The sequence below is a fragment of the Drosophila guanche genome, unplaced genomic scaffold (assembly GCF_900245975.1).
Source record: "Drosophila guanche unplaced genomic scaffold, DGUA_6, whole genome shotgun sequence".
Taxonomy (NCBI): Eukaryota; Metazoa; Arthropoda; class Insecta; order Diptera; family Drosophilidae; genus Drosophila; species Drosophila guanche.
This window is the reverse complement of record NW_022995756.1, coordinates 1,820,931-1,836,590: the sequence shown is the minus strand read 5'-3', so window position 1 is coordinate 1,836,590 and position 15,660 is coordinate 1,820,931. Positions and strand designations below refer to the sequence as shown.

The window sequence follows — 15,660 nt, the reverse complement described above, 5'->3', positions numbered from 1 at the left end:
ACTAATACTTGTAGCTGGGACTTTGGCAGAGTCCTGGGACTTCGAGACTTATGGAAGCTGATAGTCTACTATACTATTTGGTTAGTGGTATCGTCCACGACACCGATACAAGGACTATCGATAAGCGGGTAATCGGGATTGCGTAAAGAAGGAGGGACTTGGATTGTTATCATCATGCGGACCGGGCGTATGCAAAAAGAGATAGTAAAACGAGAAGGGACGTGTGAGACGCTTCTTACGCGTCACAACTTTTATACCCGGCACTCAGGACTACATCTAGATGTAGAAGACATCGCCAACCACTAGATATCGTTCACATTACAGAACACGTAGTAATAAGCCTACTAAATAAAATGCATCAAAAAAATTGGATCAGTTAATCGTATTTTCCAATTTATGAGATATTTAAAACAGAAATAAAATTGGTACTTTTTCCCTGCACATTCTGTGCAATAATGACCGCTAGGTTTCACAGCAGAATTTTCGAAAGTGGCGCCATCTATGAAATTTTCTGGTACGCAACTTTGATAGTCACTCGTTTTCTAATACAGAGCGTTAAAAACCGAGTCTTGGTTTTAACTTTTAAAAATTAGCTTTTGGCCACTGTTTCCGCAACTCCTCGCAACCAGTTCAGAATCAAAATCTCGAAATAAAAAGCCAAGTGCTGCTGTTCGACCGAGTCGGAATTCAAATCAATTTAATCTCTTCTTCTTTTCAATTTCGATAATTTCACCTATTAAATGCATGTTCTTCCTCTTTCTCTATCGTATTCACATATCACATGTATGTTCTATAGCAACAAGCTTCTGTCAGTATGTCATAAATGCAACAATTTAATAGCTTAATGCTACAAATTCATTTTACTTATACAAAATACTAATTGCTTAGGGCCATAACTTGGCTAATTGGCGTAAACAGCCACCAAAACTGGTCATTGGGACAATAGTGAATCTGCACCTCAGCGGTGTTTTGTCAAATTTAAATTTTTTCTTTATCTGTCATCTACAACACTTCTCACACCAACACGCTCGCCGCCCTTCCCTAGACCCACATACTGCTGACTTGCGGCAGAGGCAGAGGCAGCGCCATCACAAAAAACAAATATAAGCTGCGGGACGGGGTGGGTTAAAAGTCGGTAGAGTAATCGCCTGGGCGTGGGCAGAGGCAGGGGCGGAGTGAAGCAGAAGCAGAGTGTGAATGAGAGAATGTAAAAAGAGCAACAAAAGCTGCGGGACAGGGTGGGTTTAGCCACTGGAAATTAATTTCTCCATTGTGGCTATAATAATAATCCGATTTTGGTCCTATTTGGTGATCTGATAGATATAGATAGATTAGTTTTCTTTTATCTTCAAAACTGTAGATTTGGGAGGTTTTCGCCTTTTTGTGGGGGCGTGGCTCATTTTTGAAATACACTGGTTTCAGTGTGAGCATACAGCAGTCCGGAGCCAAAATTTGGTGGCTCTAGCTCTTATAGTCTCTGAGAACTAGCCGAAAAACAAGACGGACAGACAGACATGGCTCTATCGACTCGGCTATTGATGCTGATCAAGAATATATATACTTTATGGGGTCGGAAACGCTTCCTTCTGTGCGTTACATACAACCGTTATTCGCACAAATACAATATACCCTATTTACTCTTTGAGTACCGGGTATAATAAGGAACAATTGAATGAGAATCCGAGTTTATTTATTTATTGATTCGCCAAGAGCATACTACAAAATGTAATGCCAACAATCATCTTGTCAACTCGCTCCGTCTATGTCCATCCATATACTCACTCTATGTCCAGCAGTCCTCGATTGTCCAGCCAAGGCAGCAACTGCTCTATGTAGCTGCGGTATTGTGGGTTGGTGAACAGTTGGTCTTTGAAGTTTCCGGCTGATTCGTTTTCACCCACGAAATTCTCGAAAGTGGCACCCTCAGTGGGACCCAAGAGCACGACAGGCAGCACTGTAATCGCGGGGAACAACGCCCAGTCTCCGTACTTATAAAACTGCAAGTGGAGCTCCCGGAGGGAAGGCTGACGACCTGTAAAGCCTAGCAGATCCAGATGTTTGGTGAGCTGCTCGTGGTAGTGCCTTATAAAGAAGTCAAAGTACTTCATCTTGTAGTCTATGTGCACTGAGGTGATGATAAGGTAGAAGATGTCCTGGACCGGGGAACCGTAATTGGGATTTTGGAAATCCACAAACACCATATCTTCAGGTTCTCCCTTGGAGTCGAGCTTGAACAGCAAATTATTCATCCAACAATCGCCATGATTCAAAACACAAAATTCCGAGGGATCGTACTCGCTTAGCTTAAGGAACTGCGAGGCAAATTTCGAAAATGTTTTGGTCTGTTGGGATACAGTTTCACATATGCCGATTAAAGTATGCACTAATTGTTAATTATTGATCAAGAAGACTTACAAGCTTGTCCCGATACTGCTCTCCATCTTTTAGATGTTCCAGATGTTCCAAAAATTTAGCTTGGAAGGGGCTAAGCATTCCTTCCATAAAGGCTTTAATGGCATCCTTGTTCGTTCCGAGCATACCTTTCATGAATACATCTGGAAAAGGGCCATTCACCTCAATCATCATTGCGGTGGCCGCATGGTATTGGGCCAGTTTTCGAAGGGCAAACTTGGTTTGCTCCAAGTTGAGGCACTCCCGACGATTCAAATTCTTAAAACCGTCCTTACCCAGATCGTTCATGAGCACGGTATTGGCCAGTTTTGGCTCCTCGCTGGAGTCTAGCCTATGGGCGCGCGGTGCCAATGAGACGTCCAGTCCCTTGGCTTTATAGAGCTCTTCCAGTTTCGGCAATACATCCACATAAGCCAAATTCTCAGTATTGAAGAAGTTTGCCATGGCCAGCATTTGCTCCATATGAGGAGTTGTATGTGGAACCTTCAGCATGAAGGCTATGGCCTTAGTACTTTTGTCTGTAAGAGGGGAGAAGTGGCGAAAGATTATTAGAATTTGGTCAGTCATTGTTAGTTTTCGAATGCATGCAATTGCTATTATTGTTGTGAAATACCCACAGCAAGACAGAATACATTTTACGATTACTTATCTGAGCCCAAACCGTAGCCAAACAGCGGTAAGTACTTCTGGCTCACTTTAAAGCGATAAACAATATTCTACATGCTGTGTATGTACATTCTTCCATTTATATTATCAGTTATGGTATCAGTCTCCAGGTAGTACTTACCATCGAGCTCCACATCAATGCTGATTCTAAGCATGAGTGTGGCATAATTCTCTCCTGGGGCCATGGCGGGCATGGCGTGAAACTTAAGAATCTTGGAAAACCGAGAAACAGTCGCAGAAAGTATATCCACAAATTGGGTCTCATTCAGCCAATCTGGCACCAGAGAAGTGCCGTCGGGGATTGTAGTGGGGCTGGTGCTGGGGCTGGGGCTGTGTGTGTCGTTCGATTTTGTCTGTGTCACCGGGGTGGGTTTCGGTAATGGGGGTGGTGTTGTCTCTTTGGATGCGATCTTGTTCTCGGGTGATTTTGGTGGTGTTACTTTATAGCTATGCTTTGGCTTAGAATTTCGAAGACCCATTGTGAAGCTGTAGCTGGAGGTGTACTTTGACTCTTTGTTCGAATAGAGATCGCGATTTGTGTGCGTCCGTTCAACTGTGCGAAGGTTTAGAAACTGATATTTGACTTCAAATATCACCTAAATATGTACGTGCATAAGTAGTTGTGTCTCAAAAATCCCAGGCTAAGTACACAGTGCCGAAAGCTCGTACTGTTGATAGCTACGCTACGAGTTTTCTATTGTTTTATAAGTGCCGTGGAAATGTATACGCGTTTGTGAAGCAAATTGAATGAGTGAGGGCTTGATGGCGATTTGGGAATTGAGTAAATGTGAACCATCAATTGAGCTTTCACTCAAAATTCGTCGAAAATCTTTAATTATATTGTTTACATTTATTTTATTCACGCATTCTTCGGAATTAATCAACAGAAGTTGATGCTGTTTTGACCACATCAAACGCTCCTCGACTGTGTGCCCAAGGGAGCACCTCCTTCAGGTGCTGCGCTATGCGAGCGTTGTGGAAGAGGCTGTTTCTGAACTGGTCGCCGACCCCATCTCCTTCCTTACCCAGCAAGGCATCCATGTTAGCATTCTCATTTGCATCGACCAGCACGATTGGCAGGAGAACGGTTACTATCGGGAAAACTATTAAAACAAAAACATATTAAGTATAATCTAACGTGAGGATCATCCTGTAACTAATCTAGTGGATACGTACTCCAGTCCCCGTAACTCAAGATGGACTGATGGAGGCTCTTCAGCTTCGGCAGGCTCTTGGGGTACTTTAGTAGTGTCAAGTTTTCTGTGAGTTTTTCGTGGTAGTAATGGATAAAGTGGTCAAACTTTTGTATCTTTATGTCGCCGTTGGCGGAGGTTAGAATCATATAGAGCAGGTCCTGGGCGGGCGAGCAGTACCGACTCATTTGAAGATCGACGAAATATGTTTCTCTGAGCCGACCCTCTTGGTCGTATTGGAACATCAAGTTGTTGCACCAAGCATCGCCATGATTGAGTACGTGGAACTCATTTTCGATCTTGGGTGCGTACGCCTGGAACATGTCCTCTGCTTGTTGGCTGTATATTTCCTGGAAAATGCCCAATTTGTAGTTGGAATCGGTATATTGTGATAGAGAATCGATTTACAATTGTTTTTTGCATGTGCGCGGCATTATAGAACGGCAGCGATTGGACAAACGTCTTGGATTGCTGCTCACGGAACTCCTTGAAGTTATCCTCTGTGCTACAAAGATTTCGATCGTACATTTCTGGATAGAGTCCCTTAAGTTCAAAGCGCACTGCCGATGCGGCATGAAATTGGGCCAGCTTCTCCAAGGCCGCCTTGGTGTGAACCATGTCAAAGCCCTTCTGACGGTTCACATTTCTGAAGCCGCGCCGGCTCAGGTCCTCCAGGACAATGAGCTCCTCGTTCAGTTCCTTTGAATGCTTGTAGTATCGTGGCCCAAAGGTAACCTTCTTCTTGGCCTCCCGGTACATCTGCTCGAAATCGGGCAGGTAATTGGCATAGCAGTTGCTCTCCTTTTCGAATACCTTCCAAGTCGTCACGAAATCCCTTGTGCTGACAGTAGTGGGAAGAACCTTAGCCATGTACGAAGTTCTTCGCTGAGAGCCATCTGGGGAAGAGGCTTTCAATTAGAGAAGATTGACAAAGTCCATCGCATTGGACAGTGGACTCACCGTTCAACTCGATCGTGAAACTTGCACGCAGCAGGAGGGTTGTGTAGTTCTCTCCCTTGCCAGCCGTTGGCTCCACTTGAAACTCCTTGATGCTCTTCAGATCCCCAAAGTCGCTTTCTAGAAACTCCACAAACAGTTCCTGATCCATCCATTTGGGTATTTCATTTGCTTCAACCATTTCTCGACTGTTATTCGTCGCACGCCATGGCAGATGTCTTTTATTGGTTGCGTTTTTCAACAAACTAAGCTTTTTGGATCGAGCTTTTTTTTCGCAATTTCGTCGTCAGATTAAAAGTAACGCAATCGGGAGCTTTACTCCGTACTAGTTTGGTAAGAATTCAAATACAATCTAGTAAAACTATTTTTTAATATGATTTATGACAAGCACGCGACTCAGAAGTTTCCCTCAAAATTCTTCTCTACCTCTGATGTGAGGTTTTTTATTTTCTCTTATCTATTCACACATATTATTAAATGGGGCCTCCCATTATAGCTCTCTCTCTCTCTTTCTCTCTCTCGGAGAAAGCTTTTTAAGCTTCATTAAGAATATATGTTCAGACCAGCAGCAAATATATAATTATTAAGATCAGCTCGCCCATGAAGAAACTATAAGGAGGCCTCGTCGGTGGCAGAGTTACTCGCTGGTTCTGCCTATGGTCAGTGCTCGTTTGCTTGTCGACGCGGAAGGTTGGTTGCGGACGAATTTTTTTTCAAATTTTTTCAAAATGTTTATTTTTTCAAAACACAGATTACCATCATGAAGCAAACTCTTAAAAATTAAAATTTGTAACAATTATTATGTTTTTCTCATTGCGTTCAAATGGTTAATGAGCACACTCCGTTGTCGTTGCCCTCACACTTATAGTTTTTTTTATAAGCTCGCCTTGGTTATAATTACACTCTCTTTATACTCTCTTATATTAATATGCCATTGTCGCGCTCATCGCTCTCACAGTGCATATGTGTGCACATGTGTTCGTACTGCTTATATTGCAGTGCTTTGCAGTTTTCTTAGTCCCAGTCTAAAATATTGTCGATCGCCGTGCATCTCCGAGCAGTCCAATTAATTCTTTATTATCTATTTCCAACGCCAACCCGTTACTTTAATCGAGCTCTAAACCATTGTACATATTAACAAACCGAATCGTAGTTCACGGCCACGCCCCCTTTAAATTGTATAAAATCGTCAAATAATAAACAAAACGAGAAGGGACGTGTGAGACGCTTTTTACGTCCTCACAACTTTTATACCCGTCACTCAGTACTACATGTGCACCTTAGCGGTGTTTTGTCAAATTTTAAATTTTTTCTTCATCTGTCATCTACATCTACAACACTTCTCACACCAACACGCTCCGTTAGCTCGCCGCCCTTCCCTAGACCCACACACAATATATTTATGTATATATTCCTATTCCTCTTCGAAGTAGCCACGATTCTCCAGCCAAGGCAGAAGCTCCCTTATCTGCAGCGAAAACAATGGATTTCCGAACAGCTCCACGATGTCAGCGTCATCGCTGCCAAAGTACGAGAACGATCGATAAGATACAAGCAAGGTATTAGTTATGGTTTGGATATCAAATGATGTCTGACCTACCCCAGTGGCCGTACTTCAGCAGATCCAGATAAAACACGGTGAAGCTGAGCTGCTTGCCCCGATACTTGAGCAGGGTAAAATTAGCTGTTAACCGATCGTGGTAGTACTGTGTTTCTTGTTAAAAGCAGGCTGAAAAGATCGTAGACAGCTGGTCCATATTTGGCGGCGTGAAAGTCAACGAAGAGCGAGTCCTTCACGTTGCCAAAAGCATCAGTGTTGTTCAATATGTTGTTGGGAAAACAGGACGCAATCAGGATAACATTGAATGAATTCCTAGTATCTGAATGGTCTATGAGTCCTCTAACGTATTTCTGGAACGCTTTCTGTGGCGAGTGGAGTGTGGCTTGTGGCCTTACAAGGGTATTCATTAGTTGACTATTACTTACCACCGTGGAATCTAAGTTGAAGCAAGCTCTTCAGCTTGCCGATGCCGCAGCTTCCCCACCTTCCACGAGCTTTGGAAGCACTCTTTTCTTATCGGAACTCGTCTGTATATAGCGAGCTGTGGCCGCATGATAAGCCGCTAGTTTCGATAGAACTGCCTCCATGGCGGGTCTTTCCAGGCCGTTAAGGGTATTGGCCATACTGTAGTCCCTTTTCTGGGCATGGTCCAAGAACAGGCAGTGGAAGTTGCCGTGTTTTTCTCTGAGTGAATTTACTGACCTGTCCCGCGTCCTTGTAGAGATATTCTAGAGCGGGCAGAATGTCTTCGTACATTCGCAGCTCCATCGAGAAGTCCCCTTCAATGGGGAACTTCCTACCACTGGGAGTTGGCTCCGAGGATTTCACCAAGTAACTTAAGCCTCTTTTCATGTTTCCTGTTTGGTTACCTTTGGTTATTGCGAGTTTATATTCTTTTTTTTTTTGTGATTCTCTCACCCGCACATTCAACATGGAGCTGGACACTGAAGGTGGGTTGCACCAGGTTCATTTCCCACTTGCCCCGAATGGTCTGGATGCTCCTGAAGTCATCCATCTCCTGTTTGAGCAGACTCTGAAGCTCCTGCTGGTCCAGCCAAGCCGGCAAAGGCGACGGATCGTTGGAGACCTGAGTCACGAATCCAACGAATCCCATGCTGTACGGTAGGGGTTCTGGCTGTTAACTGTGTACACAGCGGCACTTGGCCTGCCTCCGAAACGGGTATTGTTTTCAAATGTACTACACATGAATCCATAAGCATCCAGATAGTGCATGTTGCTAGAATTTATTGAGTCTTGCGAATACTTGATTTCCAAGTCATCATAGATAAGTCTCAGCCACCAGTATGTGCAGAAAACTTCGCCACGGAAGTAGAAACGAATGGGAGTATATGACTCCATTCCATTGTTCTGCTCCGACAACATCTGGCAAATCTGATGGCAGCCTTCGATCTATCATGACCTAATTACGCCCGATAAATAGCTCAAAAACTGTCAGATATTGCAGCAAAATTCAATTAATTCGTCACACCGATTTGACATATGTACAAGCCCACAGGCAGGGGGGAATTCCAGCTAAGCTGATTTACTATGGGAAGAACTTAATATAGAACACGAGGCATGTCCATGGACTGAGACATACAAACATAATTGTTAGTGTGTTGTTAGTATTAGTAAATAAACTTTGTAAAGTTTTCCCACACCACAGGTATCGAAAAGACAGATTCCGCCTTTGATTTCCTGATGCGCTAATCGCCGACACGTGAGGCCACTTCATAGGTGAAGGCAGGGATGCGGTAAGCCACCCCCCCGATGCACATGGTGATGGACTTAATACGGCATGAAGTGTCACAAATTCATCAAAACATATTGTGCACCAGGGCGACCAAAACAACAGGGGAGCGACCCTTTTTGCGCTTGTCTGCAGGAGGCAACCCTCGCTAGCTGATGTCCTTGCAATATCCGTTCAGAATTAATTTGCTCCCTGGCTGAGGGAAGCTAATCTGTTGAAAATGGGCGTTGAACGCAAAAATTCCTTGGTATTTAGCCAGACAGAGCTGATCAGGGGCACGGGAGAGAGGACACAGAGAGTCCCTCAAGTGTTACACTTGTTCCTGTTTTTGGATTACTTTCTGTTTAGGGTGGTTTCAATTGACTTTGAATCGCACCCTCCCCTCTCTCTTGTCAGCCTAAATTTTTTAATAATAATTTCACGCGTTGTTTGCCTTGTCAAATTTTGGATAATAGTTTTCTTTCTTTTTCGGTGGCCCGGCCCGGGCCCGTACGCAATGTGACTTCATTGAGGACAGAACATGTGGTGTGCTTTTTCCTCTTCCAGCAGCTGTAAGGATTCGCACGCAAATCATGGTATGGTATATGGTGGGGCATGAAATTGTTCAAAACATGTGAGGGGTGTACTGGCAGGCAGCCAGTATTTAAAGGGATTATCAGGTGTACTCGTGTATTGGTTTTTTAAGTAACAAAATTTGGGTTGCAAGCCAACTGGTTGCAAGTTTCCCTTTTGCTTCCAAGCCCTCAGGAAAAATAGAGTCCATTTGGTAGTAGTTTCTATTATTCTGATTAAACAAACATTACGATTTTTGACACTCTTCACTTTCTTTTATTCGCGATAGTTCTTTATTCCGCGATCCACACACACACATGAAGGAGCATTATGTCAGGCTGTGGCTGTAGGGAGAGGCAAAGTCTCGGTGATATGCCGCCGCTGGGTGTAGATGATGGGGATGTATCGAGGGTGGGGCTGGCTGGTGGTGTCCGTTCATCCCGGGATACACATCTGAGCGAGACTTCGAGTGGGAGTGGGAGTTTGAGGGAGTGCCACTGAGCAGCTCAGCCATGAATCCAATATATGTGATGGCCAGGCGCAGCGTCTCTATGCGAGAGAGTCGCTTTTCGTAGGCGAAGGTGGGCACCTTGCGACGGAGCTTGTCAAAGGCCTCGTTCAGGTTGAACATGCGACGGCGCTCCCGAATGTTGGCCGCTCTCCTCTGGGCCATGGAGGCCACCCGGCGACGAGTCTTCTTGGAGGAGCTCGAGGACCCGTTCGACCGCCCATGTGTGCTGGAACGTTGGGGCACAAGTGGAGCCACCTGAGAGCGCTGCCAGAGTGCTGCAAGGATCCCGACAAGGATTCGAATTATCGTCACAGCGAACCACTTTTTAAGGTCTCACTACCGGAGTACTTACACAAATCGGTGCATGGGAACCCAGCGATGAGCTCTTGATAGGGCACTATCGGTGGCGGCGGAGGCGCCTCCTGGCCCCACAGTGGCTGGAACGGCACCTCCGGCATGTAAGTGGGCTGATCACTGGGGTGTGGATGCTGCATGGCTGTACGATTTTGCTCCTGCTGATTCCTGCTATTGCAATTGGAAGACCTTGGGTCTGTTCTGCTTGGAAGACTGTGTTGCAATAAGTTCCGTTTGTCCCTTCTGGTTCGGAAATCATCTCAGGCCGGGCCTCTACCGTGCTTATTGGATTTCCCAACCCTCTGTGTGGCAGCATCTGCGAGGAGGAAGCCATTTTGGATTGGCAACAGTTCGCCGCAGTTGGATTGGTCTCTGTTCTAGCCAGGGATAATGCTGACAGGACAACTAGGGTGGCCACTCTAGGCCACTCCCACTTCGGGATGGTGCAGCAATCAGCTTTTGTGGGTTGTTGCCTTCGCTACGAGGAGCTTTCCTAGCGGTGATTTCTCCAAATAGAATGTAGAATGTAGAAAGCACATGTGTACTTATACATATGTATGTATAGTACACCGAAACTTGTGTACATAAAATAAATAAATAAAATATAAACCTTTTTCGACAGACGGGAATTTCTTGCTTAAACCATTTTCAGAATCTTCAATTACTTTCACATCTCCCCAAATATCATATCTACAAAATTCAAAAGCTATCTGTTCCTATCTGTTGCATGCATCTGTTAATAAGACGCTCCCGCCGTTCTCTCATTCAGCTGCACTCCGGCTGAATGAATGAAATGTAGTGCGCCTTCGCGGATAAACTCGCCGGTATCCCGCTCCCAAGTGCCTTCTCCAGATTCAAGGAGATAGATGTCTTACCATATTCGAGTGGCGAACTATCGGCTATGGTTACTCATACAGTCATATGTGAATTGACTATGGAAATAAACAAACTTTAAATAAATATACAAAAAAAAGAGAACAACGCGAATCACAACTTTTGGTATGTTTCTTTGTTTTTATAGCCCCCAAAAATGAGGTTTAGGCTGTGTTTATTTAGTTTGCTACTTTTTATGTTTGGTGAAAGTCGCTCAGACGAACGAAAGAGTAGATCTCAAGAGTACTTCATTGTGTCAATAGCTTGAAATTGGATATGAAGTGCCTTGCGGAGGATACTGTTAAGCTAAGACAGACCCACGAGACAGACAGAGCGGACGAGCGCTGCTCCGGCAGAGTGCCTCACTTTGATAGCTAAATCCAGCGACAAACGACAAGCGACGAGGGAGCTCCTTAAAGCGTGCTTCAGCTTCAATTCAAAGGAAAACAATTCTCGGCAAAAAATAGTTGTAAAATTTGCATTTATTTCATTTTCAGCCATTACCCGACCCGACCCGACCCGGAGTTCTCCGTTGACGCGACGCGGTTTTAAAGAAAAAACAAAGTTCTCTCTGTAATCTCTGCTCCGATTTTTGCAGAGAAAAAGAGAATTCGAGTAACAAGAAAATGTCTAAGGCGATTTGTTTGTGCCTCTGTCTCAGTCCCTGTCCCTCTGTTTCTGTGCAACTGCCACTGCCACTGCCTCTGTGTCTGCGTCTGAGCTCTGGCCAAGATTTATGCTCTCTGTGATGGGAGCAAACTGTGGGAGCTACGAGCGAGTTTATAATATAAAAATGTGGAAATTCTGAAATTGTGGAAATTTGAATTTTCTGTTTGCTTTTTTTGCCATTTCCTAATTTTCCACGCAAATGCATTTTATTTATTACGCAATTTGGGGATTTGTTCTTCTGGCAGCCAGCAAAACTGAAAGCGCTTAAAGTTCAAGGCGCTAAGCGAGGCATTAGGACGGTCCTCAGTAGGTTTTGTCGGTGGCCACTGGTTATACTTATTATACCTATTATAGATTTCAGAACTCAATAAACTCACTGATAATTTTGCTCACTTGCACAGGACTAGGAATGCATCAATCAAGTGGATTAACACAGGTCGCACAATCGACAGCCGATGTGGAGGCAAAGCTGATGGGAAATCAACGTGGCAGCAGCCAATTGAAGTGATGATACCCAACACTCGATACACACACACGAGAAGGTGCAAGCAACAGCTCCCTTCATATCGAGGCTCCCCCTCACTATGGAGAAGGTTACATTTCCCTTTAATCTGAATCGAAATGAAGCAAACAGCACAAAAGGGTGCCCTTGGCTGGAGCCAAGCGACATCCCGACATCCACTTTGCCAATAAAGCAGCAGAAGGTGTGCAAAGGAGGTAAAATACGCCACAATGCGATACAATTTGGATTTATATGCATTGTCTGATTTATTTGTATTGGACGTGTGGGAGGAGTGTGTGTGTCTTTCACACACAGATCGTTCTCCATCACATCCCACTTTAAAGAGGAGTCTCTGTCTGCATAGTGAAATTGAGTCATGACTGAGCAGCAGAGAGAAAGAGGTCTTCAAGTCTTGTTTGCCTTCCAACCAAGCCTACCCAAGTTCAAAATGAACCTCAAGTCTTCCCGGCTACTGAGGCTTTAATGAGGATTACGTGCAATTTCATTATCCTGCGTTATAAATAAGTAACAAGTCAAATAAGCACAGAGAAAGAGTAACAAGAGAACAACACAAGATGCAGAGGAACGAGTCAAATGCCGACAGCATCCATATTAAAATTTAGACACGTACACATTTTATTGCTTATACTGTATTTTGGGACTAAGCAGTGGGAGAGAGGGAGTGCAAATAAGGAGTGAGTCTTGCGTGTCTTCATGCGAGTATATTGCAAATACCATCCGATGGATCCAGCACCAGTGATACCTCTGTTTATAGAATTTAATGATTAGTGAAAGGATTTCAGGGGTATTCCGATAGAAAAGAGACAAAACTTAATTCACCCACCCAGACCACAAACATTCGTTTCCTGCCCTTTTGCACTCTCACGAGTGTGATACATGCACACGCAATTTATATCAATTAAATGTGGATTACATTTTTTGAATATTGATTTTCGTCACAGCTTTCATGCATCCGGAGGGGCTCTATTAATTGGATTTTGGGAAGGAGAGTGGACCAACCCGATTTATGGCAGTTTGCACGGTTTGCATGTTTACCTTCGCACTCATTACCTCCTAGTTCCAGCAGATAAAAGCTACACGACAGTATGAATGCTGCTAAAACTTTCTTCTCTCTGCAGCACTTTCCGTACATTTATGATGTTGTTGACACTGCCACTGCAGTCAACGCAACCGCCATCATTTCCTTTTAAATGAATGGTTGGAGGGATACACAGTTGATTTTTTAATTTAATGTTGATTGTTTGCCTGTCTTAATTGTGTCACATTGCAGTCTTCCTTCTTAAATATTCAATCTTAAAGTAAATGTTACTTTGAAAATTAACTGAAGAGAACGCAGAATAGACAGGCGCTGGGCGCTGCTAATGAGCTTCTCCATGGACGTGGCATGGACCCCTAAACGAAATTGACACCCAGTGCCAGCCGGCAGTTCAGGGGAAAGGCCAGTGAAAGGGTCCTCCTAATGAATGGCAGATGTTGTCGCTGTCGTTTCTCTATGTTTCTGTTGCTCTGTTGCGTTCTGCTCTGCTGTTAATGTAGATAAGGTCATCAGGCGTGGGGCACGTAACGAGGCGACCATAACAGCGAATTGCGGTTGAAAATGGTGTGCGACAATTGAGGAAGAGCTTCCTAGCTTATCAGTGTCCGGGGCCAACAGCCGGGATATTAATAAACATGTCGCCAATGTGGACCACATCCTGCCATGAATAAGGCGCACATTTCTTTTGTGCGGGGATCCATATTCTCGCTCATTTCTATCTCCGTGGGTCAGGTCAGTCATTAGGGAGGTAATTGGCAACTAATTGGCTCGATGATTAGCCGAGAGTTGGATTCTGATTCGAAACGTTTATGGATATTGATATCCCTGGTCATGTTTCTACCATCGGAGTGCTAGGTGGTTACTCTTCAATACGAAATTCACTCAATGAAAGATGAGTTATTTTTTGCTCATCCTTTACAGGTTGTATCCCCACTCCGAACCGCGAACTTCGTTCTCCCCAGTTCAGTTTTTCCGCAGCGAAAATGTAATCAAAAGTTTGCTGATTAAAGTGAAAATGCAAAAAAAAACCGGAAAAATTATGAATCAATTTTCCCATAGATGGGGAGAGCGAAGTGCAAAGTCATCAGAGCAACTGCCACACAAGTGGCAGGATCCAGGGAGAGGATAAAATTTGCATTGCTACTTGGGCACTGGAGACTGGATGGATCCTTACAGAATATGATAATTTTTTGTTGTTGATTAATAAAGCCCGCAGAGAAAGTAGTTTCAAAGTAGGCTACGGGAAATTCATGATGTCGTGGAGAGGGTGTCGAGGTCTCCTGGAGAAACTCTGACTTTCCTGTGTTGTTCATTCGTTTTGGTTATTCCACCTGGGATGTTGTCAAAGATTTCAGTAGTTTTGTTTTTATATTCGAAAGGTTCGAATCGGTTCGTGTGTTTTTTTTGTCTAGTAAACAAATAAATAGGAAACTTCAGGAACTTCTTCTTCCATAGAATGGATCGCAATTTGATGTTCTTCAGTCCATATAACAATCTAAATTTAGTTGAAAATCTTGACAGCCAAATCATGATGAGTCCTGAGCTCCACAGCGACTCGTCGTATCGCTGCGAGGATGGTGGCGGCGATGCCAGCGCTTCGCTCGTTGGCGAGGAGGAGAACCCCGCCTCCTGCTCAGCCCCTGCGGAAGGGCAGATGAAAATGATTGTGGACATGGGGCGGAATGTATCTGTTGTGAATCCCGTTATGCACACACCCTCCGAAGGGGCAGTATCTATGGTTAGTCGCTCCTTCGGACGGATGCCCTATCTGAGTGTTGGGCAGCATGCAACGTGCTCCTGCCCCTTCATCCGCATTGGACACGAGGAGTATGTGCTGCAGCCGGACACCATTTTCGTGCTGGGGATGCGCCAGAGTATCACTAAGAACGACATAATCGTGTGCTTCGGCCAGATCGGACAAATCAAGGTGGACGAGGGGACCCACAAGCCGAAGATCTTCGTCTACAAGGACAAGCTGACGGGTCGCTCCAAGGGCGAGGCCACCATCACCTTCGTGAGCCCCTTGTGCGCCCAGGCGGCTATAACTGCCATGAGTGGCAGGAGGTTCATGGGCCACACCCTGACGGTGCTTCCCGCCTACCTGTCCACACGCTGGGGTACCGTGCGCTACAGCTACCCCCGCAACCGTGCCATGGAGCAGCAGCAGCAGGAGACGCGCTCTCGAAAGTGGAAGCCCGCCATCGACAATTGGTCCTGCCTCGTGTGCCGTAACAGCAACTTCGTGTGGCGCTCCTCCTGCAACCGCTGTCTGGCGGACAAGGGCACGGCGCCAACCTCAGGGATCTTGGGGAACTTTAGCCGACGTCGGCCCCACAGCAACGATTGGCTTTGCGACGGTTGCAACAACATCAATTTTTGGTATCGCAAAAGGTGCAATCTGTGCAACTCCTCGAAGCAGAAGACAGAGATGAATGGGGAAACGGACACCCACTCCATGGAGAAGGAAAAGTGGGACCTGGTGCTGCAGTCTTCAGCGGAGAACTTGCTCTCCGCCCATGATATTCCGATGGAAGTTTAATGTTAAAGCGATGGCCAAAATGCCTCTAAATTTGATGTAATAAATGTCACGCTAAATTTTGCAA

The 15,660-nt window shown here is 44.9% G+C and overlaps 4 protein-coding genes and 1 pseudogene across 4 annotated transcripts; 1 reads left to right on the top strand and 4 right to left on the bottom strand.

Moving 5' to 3' along the window:
* LOC117590010 overlaps positions 1 to 3,671 on the bottom strand; it is a 58,482-nt pseudogene extending 54,811 nt beyond the window's left edge.
* A 252-nt stretch (positions 3,672 to 3,923) lies between these two features.
* LOC117590011 lies at positions 3,924 to 5,519 on the bottom strand. The gene is made up of 4 exons (XM_034282298.1): positions 5,232 to 5,519; positions 4,680 to 5,167; positions 4,255 to 4,621; positions 3,924 to 4,181 (listed from the first exon to the last, which is right to left on the bottom strand). The coding sequence occupies exons 1-4, from the start codon at positions 5,407 to 5,409 to the stop codon at positions 3,955 to 3,957; spliced, it is 1,260 nt and encodes a 419-aa protein (XP_034138189.1). The 5' UTR covers positions 5,410 to 5,519; the 3' UTR covers positions 3,924 to 3,954.
* A 1,123-nt stretch (positions 5,520 to 6,642) lies between these two features.
* Positions 6,643 to 7,903, bottom strand: LOC117590177. Its single transcript, XM_034282572.1, is given in 7 exon segments — positions 6,643 to 6,825; positions 6,827 to 6,941; positions 6,943 to 7,171; positions 7,218 to 7,262; positions 7,265 to 7,479; positions 7,481 to 7,646; positions 7,708 to 7,903. Coding segments are annotated over 7 exon segments (1,149 nt in total).
* Positions 7,904 to 9,356: 1,453 nt separating this feature from the next.
* Positions 9,357 to 10,456, bottom strand: LOC117590118 (protein Fer3). The gene is made up of 2 exons (XM_034282468.1): positions 9,955 to 10,456; positions 9,357 to 9,877 (listed from the first exon to the last, which is right to left on the bottom strand). The coding sequence occupies exons 1-2, from the start codon at positions 10,094 to 10,096 to the stop codon at positions 9,420 to 9,422; spliced, it is 600 nt and encodes a 199-aa protein (XP_034138359.1). The 5' UTR covers positions 10,097 to 10,456; the 3' UTR covers positions 9,357 to 9,419.
* Positions 10,457 to 14,440: 3,984 nt separating this feature from the next.
* LOC117590116 (transcription initiation factor TFIID subunit 15) lies at positions 14,441 to 15,660 on the top strand. The gene has a single exon (XM_034282466.1). It carries the CDS (start codon positions 14,514 to 14,516, stop codon positions 15,594 to 15,596), a length of 1,083 nt encoding a protein of 360 aa, XP_034138357.1. The 5' UTR covers positions 14,441 to 14,513; the 3' UTR covers positions 15,597 to 15,660.

Coding starts and splice junctions, on each gene's coding strand:
- LOC117590011 (XM_034282298.1), bottom strand. CDS start 5,409: ATGGTTGAAGCAAATGAAATACCCAAATGGATGGATCAGGAACTGTTT. Junction 4,622..4,679: donor CGCACATGCAAAAAACAATT/GTAAATCGATTC, acceptor GGCATTTTCCAG/GAAATATACAGCCAACAAGC. Junction 4,182..4,254: donor CTTGAGTTACGGGGACTGGA/GTACGTATCCAC, acceptor TTGTTTTAATAG/TTTTCCCGATAGTAACCGTT.
- LOC117590118 (XM_034282468.1), bottom strand. CDS start 10,096: ATGCAGCATCCACACCCCAGTGATCAGCCCACTTACATGCCGGAGGTG. Junction 9,878..9,954: donor GTTCCCATGCACCGATTTGT/GTAAGTACTCCG, acceptor GGATCCTTGCAG/CACTCTGGCAGCGCTCTCAG.
- LOC117590116 (XM_034282466.1), top strand. CDS start 14,514: ATGGATCGCAATTTGATGTTCTTCAGTCCATATAACAATCTAAATTTA.